General features: G+C 38.2%; 1 protein-coding gene across 3 annotated transcripts in view; it reads left to right on the top strand.

Annotated features, from left to right (window-relative positions):
- The first annotated feature begins 311 nt into the window (after window positions 1-311).
- scml4 (Scm polycomb group protein like 4) overlaps window positions 312-9176 on the top strand; it is a 34666-nt gene continuing 25801 nt past the window's right edge. Inside the window, exons 1-2 of one of the 3 annotated variants that reach the window (XM_079831771.1) lie at window positions 312-670; window positions 8239-8476. In XM_079831771.1, the coding sequence (XP_079687897.1) occupies window positions 8275-8476 (202 nt within the window). In that variant the 5' untranslated portion in view covers window positions 312-670; window positions 8239-8274. Of the gene's footprint in view, window positions 671-1238; window positions 1310-8238; window positions 8477-9176 lie in introns of those variants that run through there. The other 2 variants (XM_079831772.1, XM_079831774.1) reach the window with 2 other exon arrangements.

Raw genomic sequence — 9176 nt, 5'->3', positions numbered from 1 at the left:
TTTGTGGGCTTGTGCAATGACAGTTGATGCAACATATTTAATCAAATGGACTGCATCTGCTGATTTTTCTTACCTATGAGTCTGTTGACAATATAAAAACAACTGTTAAAAATCTACAATTCATAACGTTGAACAATGCTTTATTAGCGAAAATAACCGGATCGGAAACACTGTTTAAAATAGCTCACAATCCTCCACGGAATTTCACAAACAAGCTTCATGTGGGTTCAAGTGGGTTTGTTCCAAACCCCAAGAACCGGAGAGATTTCCAGCTCCATACACACACATGAAGTATTTATGCAATAGATTTTGGGATACAGTCGGATATCCTGTGTGGGTGTTTTAGGCTACTCTACATCGTTTTGCATACCTAGGCGAAATATATAAACGTTTCACCATACGCCCCCGTGCCTTGCCATTTAATTAGATCCCCGGGGTGCGGATCAGTTTGGCACCTCGTCTGCGTGCAAGCGAAACCGGCTGTTTTTTTTTTTGTGTTGGTTTTTTTTGCTGCCGGAGCCCTGGCCGCGGTCCTCGCGCGAATTCACTTCTGCACCGGCGGCGCGGGAAGAAAATCGAGCCCGCAGTCCAGCTGCTGCTGTTGGGGTAAAGTGTTCTGCACGACTCGGACAGACGACAACCTAAGCGTTGCAGCCGCCGACAAGCAGAGGTAAATCATTTCGGCATTTGCTGCTTTTTCCAAGTCGATCTTTGCTGTTGTCAGTGTCATTCGCGACGCCAAGTTCATCGATGCAAATATGAAATGGTCACTGCGATGTCGTCTGACTGCATGGTGTTTAATTGACATTATAGCCTAATAACTTACTGTTCCTTACATATCTGTCTGTTTATGAGAGGAACTTGAGATAAGATTGCACTTATGGATATCACTGAGATCTACGTTGGTAGTGGTAGTATAAGTCTTTAAGTAAAAAACTGATCATTTTAATGACGTCTTTGAATTTTTGCAACTTTGAATCTGCAGAATAGCAAATGTATTTATTTATTTCTAATAATACCAAGAAATAGCATATGCTAGAAAATATTACATTATATTTTATCTGAGGATCAGTTTTAATTACACCCACAGGAAAGAAAATTCAAAAATGAGATTATGTCTCAACTGTTTATCCTATACATGAAGCAATGAGATTAAATGGAGAAAAATGCTTAAATCTCATGCTTTCCAGATTATCTGAAGAGAAAATGCAATCTCAGCAATCTCACAAGAGTTTCAGAAGAGATCTCAGCAATGTCTCTCACTGTGCTCGGAACTGGCAAATACTGCGATTAAAAACCAGAGATTTTGGTATGAACTCAAAGATTTTCCATGTATCCACATTAATTGTATAATTCAATGTTCAATAAGTGTCATTTGTGTCTGTTTTTATTTATCCTAAAGATTAGGAAACATCTGAGGTGAAGTTGATACTTTAATGAAACATTACTAAGATCACTGTTATCTAAGTCTCCTGATTTATGAAGAAGCAACCTCTGAGTAATAAACATTTCCTCTGGGTAGGGTTGTTTATGTGTTTTACTCCGCTGGGACATCCTATCTGCCCCACCTGTGCTGGCTGGCTCTTGTTTTGCTGGCAATTTCCCTTAAGTACCAAAGGCCTGCAATGCATCTCAGCCTTGGGGCAATAGTGAGATTTGTGAATAAGAAAGCTGGTTTGCTTAAGTAAACTACATTTTGCAGAACATTATTTTTTGTGTGTGTATTGTCAGAGCCATTTGTTGGCCATCATTTCTTATTCTTCTGGACTTTAATGACATGAAACTTTGTAGTCATCATTTTGGAATAATTAATAATCCCCCAGTAAGGTTTTTTTTTGGGGGAAAAAAGCAACTTCAGGGATTAAGTACGCCTGAAATGTCTCCTGTGAAGGTCCCTTTCCCCCTTGACACCCCCACACACATACACAATGCAGTGGTGTGTGTATTAACAGACCCTCAGGCACTGTGTCAGAGTGAATAAGTGGATACACACATTCTTTATTATTGAACCAAATAAGCCACTAGAGATGGACTGTGTGAAAGTGTGTTTGGTTACAAGGTTAGAAAAACATGCTGGAGTACTTCAGGGTCATGCAAAAACAGCCCTGCCCTTTTACAGTTTATGGTATGTTCTATGTGAGGAAATACCACTGCATGATAGATAAATAATTTTCTGTTGACCTTCTGTCGAGGCATCAGAGATATCAGCAGGATACTGTAGAGCGCCACACATGGTACTTTAAAATTCACCCTTGTTCCTGGTCTGAAAATGGACCTGAAATAAGACTTGATTGTGGAGTAATTGGCCCAAAAGTGGCTAATCTTTTTTTGTCGTAGAGTAGACAGAGTACCTTTCCAAGTGCCGATATGAGCTCTGCAATTTTCTGAAGTGATTCTTGGGAGTATGATTCGTAGGATTGAGATTTAGCTGGGTGAAATTTCAAGGTCATTTAGATGATCCTCACCATGAACTCCCTTATTTTTATGTGTTTACAAGACCTTCCCCACATCGCTTGTCCATTCATTACCATTGTTAGACCCTCCCTGATTCTGATTGCGCTACTTTCCCAGTTATCTCATATGTGGCTTTCTTCTCAGATAGGTTGCCAGAAATTGCCACCTGTGCAATATGTCCTTTCGTGAAATTTCCTCACTACTAAATATTCCACGGTCAACTGTTAGTGGTATTATAGCAAAGTGGAAGCAATTGGGAACAACAGCAACTCAGCCACGCAGTGGTAGGCCACGTAAGTTCACAGAACATGGTCAGTGCATGCCGAGGCGCACAGTGTGCAGAAGTCGGCAACTTTCTGTCAATAGTTACAGACCTCCAAACTTCGTGTGGCCTTCAGATTAGCTCAAGAACAGTGCGTAGAGAGCTTCATGGAATGGGTTTCCATGGCCGAGCAGCTGTATCCAAGCCTTACATCACTAAGTGCAATGCAAAGCCTTGGATGCAGTGGTGTAAAGAACGGCGCCACTGGGCTCTAGAGCAGTGGAGACGCGTTCTCTGGAGTGACGAATCACACTTCTCTGTCTGGCAATCCGATGGATGGGTTTGGCGGTTGCCAGGAGAACGGTACTTGCCTGACTGCATTGTGCCAAGTGTAAAGTTTGATTGAGGGGGGATTATGGTGTGGGGTTGTTTTTCAGGGGTTGGGCTTGGCCCCTTAGTTCCAGTGAAAGGAACTCTTAATGCTTCAGCATACCAAGACATTTTGGACTGTGGGGAACTGTTTGTGGATGGCCCCTTCCTGTTCCAACTTGACTGCGCACCCAAGGTCCATAAAGACATGGATGAGCAAGTTTGGTGTGGAGGAACTTACCTGGCCTGCACAGAGTCCTGACCTCAACCCGATAGAACACCTTTTGGATGAATTAGAGTGGAGACCAGGCCTTCTCATCCAACATCAGTGCCTAACCTTACAAACCCGCTTCTAGAAGAATGGTCAACAATAAACACACTCCACCTAAACCATGTGGAAAGCCTTCCCTGAAGCTGAAGCTTTTATAGCTGCAAAGGGTGGGCTAACTCCACATTAAACCATACAGATTAACAATGGGATGTCATTAAAGTTCATGTGCATGTAAAGGCAGGCGTCCCAAAACTTCTGGCAGTATAGTGTATGTCTCCTATTGTGGAAACACACTGTAAACCTGAAGGAACGTGTATTTGAATATTTCTCACTGAATGTCATCCAGAATGAAATTCAGTCTTCTTGTTTTGATGACTACGCAGAGTAACAATGATAGTCAGAGTTCCGCAGTCCTCACGGTCAGAAGGAAGGGTTATTTACATTTTTTGTTAAGGTTTTGTTGTTTGTGTTTATCACAAGCTCTCAATCTATAGACATTTTTTGTTGCATTTCAAATTGAATTTTTAATGCTTTTTAAGGTGCACTCAATATGTTATGTTATACATGTTGAAAATTGCACAACCGTTCAAAAGTCTGGGGTCAGATGTTTTAATGTTTTTAAAAGAAGTCTCTGGCATTTATTTGATTAAAAAACAGTAATATTTTGAAATATTATTACAATATAGAATAACTTTTTTCTGTTTTAAAATATTTTAAAATGTAATTTTTTTTCATGATGGCAAAGCTAAATTTTCAGCATCATTGCTCCAGTCTTCAGGGTCACATGACCCTTCAGAACTCAAGAAACATTGCTTATTATTATCACAACAGTTGCTTAATATTTTTGTGAAAAACTCAAAAGAACAGCATTAATTTGAAATAGTTTTAATTGTCTCTATTGGTCAATTGCTGAATAAAAGATTTCTGAATAATTTTTTTTTTTTTTTTTTAAATGCTTACTGACCACAAACTTTTGAACAATAGTCATGATTAGTGTATTATAATTCTATTTTAATATGTATTTTATGCAATGGCCGATATTAGAATTGTATTATATTTTGTCAAAAAAAAATGAAAATCGATCATTGTAAATACTATATGTGAATTTAGGCATCACCACATGATAATTTACAGTATGAAAAATGCTCATATTCATTTTAAGATTTGATTGCATTTAACAGTGTCAGTTAATATTTAATGATTAGTGTTTAATTATTAAATTAACGTTAAGTGAGCATTAGATGATTCAAAGCTAATCTAAATGTAAAAATAGGGGAATTAAGCATAAAATTAACAATAATTTTAAAAAAAAATGGCCAATATTGTTTCCCAGCATGTAATCTCAACATGTCAACCTTACATGACCCTTCAATGTAAATTAAAACTGCTTTTTTTTAGGCCACTGATATGTAGAGTTTTAATCTGTGTTTGTCATGATTTTAAACATATTTTACATTTCTTTAAAAAATGTTTAACAAGTAAAAAATTACTGAATGCACCTTTTAAGCGTTTTAACATTCCAGAGTTAAAATTGTGTGTGTGTGTGTGTGTGTGTGTGTGTGTGTGTGTGTGTGTGTGTGTGTGTGGTAAATAAAGAGTCAGTTTTTGTCCTGGGCACAAGTGAATTTTAATGTTTAAATTCTGAATGTGTCTGTGTCTCTGATTCTGTCTTTTGCTGCTAAAGTAATTTCTCAAGGGGAGGCTAAGCCTCTCTCAGCCTACAGAGCACAAGGGCAAATACGAATAAATATGATAAAATATGGATGAATGCTAATAAAGCACTGGCCTAGTGTGGCCCTCACTAAAAGGATTATCTGGAAGGGCAGACATTATTACAGGGGCAGCTGCCGGTCTGCCGTGAGAGCAAAGCATGCAAACTTCTGCATCCAGATTACTCATCTCGGTTTAATTTATTATATAACAACTAAATGGGGATAAGGGTTCAGGTTTGACTTTTGTGGTAGTGAAACCTAGCTCTCTTTTGCACTGATTTGTTGTGCTGATGGCTAAGGTAGTATCGAATGTAATCCGGCTGTCAGGGTGTAATATGACTGGGTCCTGTTACTCTCATTAAACTGAATGCTTCATTATTAGTGATTACTTCAACCCCCTGGTAAACTGACTTACATCACCCATCGGTCTCTGTTTACAACCCTTTGTTACACTAGTGTTTCCCTGGAGTTATCTCACCTACAAAATATTCAAAGACCAACCACATTGATTTGGTTGTTAAATTAAAAGAAAAAAAGTCTGTGCACTCAATACAATTTAAACATGTACTTCAAACATGCAATACAGTGTAATACTCTTATCAACTGCTGCAATCCTTACTTGCTGAATGCAGTGATTTGACTTTTTCCATTAAGATCATGCACACTCTAATATCAAATGTTTCCCTTAGATTAACCCAATACTTTAGGATTATGTTAGCAAATACATGTATCAAAAAAGCCACAAAGGGTACCAGTAAAATATGAATTCATGAACTAGGTTGGTTCATTTTATGGCTCACTGTTGGACAGAAAAACCTGATGTGCCACGAATTTGAATGCTTTAAATGCTTAGATTTCCTCTTAAGATAGTAAAGAAATGGCTCAAAGGATGCTTAAATTAGAAATTAAAAGACAGGAAGAAGGAGAGGAAGGGACTTTAACTTTTTTTTTGTCTTGTGTGGTGAAATGTCATCTATTCTCATCCAGTCCAATTTTTTCCTAACAATAGCTCCACTGTTTGGCACAGTTGGCTAATTTGCATCTCATTTTTATTACGATTACTTTTCTTTTGGTCAGTAGAAATCATTGCGTTTTTTAAACCCAAATTCAACATCTGATTTTCATGATGCACATTTTGCTTTGACGCTGAGAGGGATGGAAATGGTTTATTTGTGGTTATGAAGGACTGGAGTCTGAGGACTGAAAGGAGTTCTGAAAAAAGGAATTCTGTTGGTGAAGCTTAAAGGGATTGTCCTCCAAAAAGTGAAAATTCTGTCATCATTTACACAACCTTATGGCGTTACAAACCTGTATTACTTCAGTCTTCTGCTAAAAAACATATTTTGAAGAATGTTGGTGTCCAAAAAGTTTTGGTTTTGACTTGCCAAACAATAGAAGCCAATGGGAATCAAAACTGTTTGTAACAACATTCTTCATAATATATTCTTTTGTGTTACACAGAAGAAAGTCATATATAATTTGAATGACACGAGGGTGAGTAAATGATGACAGAATTAAAACTTTTGGGTGAACTATATCTTTAAGTCAGGTTGGGTACTTTGAGGGATGCATTCTTTTTAGTTGGTTTTATGACTGAGTGTCCTCTAAATTATATTCCTTTGAAATGGCCTTTGTTGCAGTTGTCTAAGTTTCTGAAAGATAAAGCACAGAACATAAAACATGATCTTGGGGTGAATTCCGGTTGATGGGACACTTTTTGCCACTGAGATGAGAAAAAGTGTCCCAATCAACCTCAAATTACCCTATATGACTGCAGTAAGTGACTTCATTCCTCATGGGAAATGTAACTTTGCAGTGGAGAAACTCATGCACATTACATGTATAGTTTGATCAGTTTGACAATCCACAGTTTCCTGTAGTGTGTGTGTTTGTTTGTGTCCTGGTAAACCCTACGACCAAATATTAATATAGTAATACCAGAAATGTTTGACCTTTGGGGACTTTCTTTGGTCCCCATGAGGAAAACAACTTATAATATAAGGCATACTAAATAATGTTTTTTTTTTTTTTAAATGTAAAAATGCAGAAAGTTTTATGTAAGGGCTGTGCTTAGGGCTTGGGTTAGGGGATATAATCAAATGATTATGTCTAAATGAAAGTCCCTATAAAACAGGAAAACCCAATGTGTGTGTGTGTGTGTGTGCATGTTTTTCCCGGTGGGGACTTCAATCTGAAAGCGCACTGACTCATGGGGACTTGCGTCACTGTGGCGAGCTAAATTGAGGTCCTCATTAATAAACAAGCTTATAAATCATACATAATGAGTTTTTTGGAAAATGTCAAAATGCAGAAAGTTTTGTGTGATGGGTAGGTTTAGGGGTAGGGTTAGTGTAAGGGGATAGAATATACTGTATAAAAACCATTACGTCCCCTCAAAGATGGTGAACCAGATGTGTGTGTGATGTCCTGACCACTTTGGGTCATCTTTACTTTGAAGTTGAGTTGCATCACCAATCTGAGGAATAACAAGCATGCTCTCTTGGTGGGTCAGAAATGGCTGCCAAGATATTCCTTTGCCAGAAAAAGCACTTGGTCGGTTTTTTTTTTTATTATTGCACTGACAGACATGCCTTGAAGCTTGATGTTGCCCAAAAGTTTCTTGGATCACCTTGATGCAAATGCTTTTCTGCATTTTCTTCCAAGTTAATGAGGCCTGTTTACACCCAGAGGAAAACTGAAGAAGCACAACACTATATTCGCACCAAAAGCAAAGCGCAAACTTCTTTAATGCTAAATATATAACCATACAATATATAACAAACCCCACATTTTTTCCTATAAGTATAAATGCACATTAAACACTTTTACATTTTGTCAAGAATTACTTGTCATAATATCAGTAGTTTTTGTTCTGCTTATTTTTTTTCTGTATTTTTCATTGTACTCTGAGACAAGATTGCTCCACCGACAGCTGTCTATCCAGAAAACCGTTTTAAAAACCGTAAAAAAAAATTCTCAGTCTTAATATAATCAGTTTGATAATTGAGAATGAGATGCCAATGGCGTAGCCTGCTTTTTCCACTCCTCTCCTCAGAGAGTGAAGGAAGCCATTTAAAATGTATTGGTCATTTTGTTTACATTAGATGTTAGACAATGAGTTGACGCACACTAGTCTAATGCTCTAAATGATGTGTGTTTGTGTCTCCCAGTGTAATGTTTTGGTCGATGCGTGAGTCGCTGTGGGAATGAGACTGCGTGGCAGGGATTTGGAGGATTCCACCGTCTCCTGGATACCAAGCGTCCTGGGTGTGCAGAGCGTCAGGCTCCGCCTTCGCCTTGATCGCCGCGACGACAGGGGGAGGGGCTTTTGGCAACTGGTTGACCTGGGAGAGGAAGCGCAGAGTGGGCAGCGGATACGTGATAGGACACCTCCCACTTGTTCACAAAGTAAGACATTCATTCATGATAACTACAGTTCAACAGCACATATTTAATCCATTTATGATCTTGAATGGCCAAGGTGTTGTTTGGAATAACAAAAAACTTTATGTGGATGACTAGCAGTTATACTAGTTGTTATGATCCCTCTTGATGCTGTTTCCTCACTTCCTGTTCATGAATAAAAAGGTCAGTTTTTCATTGTATAAAATGCTACATATGCATATATATGCACACAGAGACCTGTTTGTGTAATCCTCAGGGTCTTGCCATCGTTAATAGGGATTTAGATGGTTCACCAGCTGGTGAAAAGGAGAGCAAAGGTGAGAGAGAAGAAAAATACACTATTAGAGAGGAGAAGATAGACAGAAAGAATTGAAGAGTGAGAAGATCCTCTGTTCATTACATTGGACCCTGGGATTTTGCGCTGCTTGGCTCCAAAAAGATTAATGGAGATTAATGTGTCATTCTTAATTATTGCAGTCCCTGTTCTCATGCTGTGTGAAGAAAGATGACAGATGTTCCTCCTCTTTTTTTTCTTTTTTTTTATAGTTGCTTTTTTCGGGGTGAAATAGTATACAGTGTTGTACTTGTACATATACACTAATTTTTGGTGTTATTCTTTTAGATTTCAATCACATTCACAGTCTTCAGTATCAGGCTTCCCCTTGTCTGTTGCTATGGCAACTTGCCATGTATGAAGTAAATA

The sequence above is a fragment of the Gobio gobio genome (assembly GCF_949357685.1).
Source record: "Gobio gobio genome assembly, chromosome: 12".
NCBI lineage: Eukaryota > Metazoa > Chordata > Actinopteri > Cypriniformes > Gobionidae > Gobio > Gobio gobio.
The sequence above is the reverse complement of the archived record's forward strand: the minus strand, read 5'-3'. Positions and strand labels throughout refer to the sequence as shown.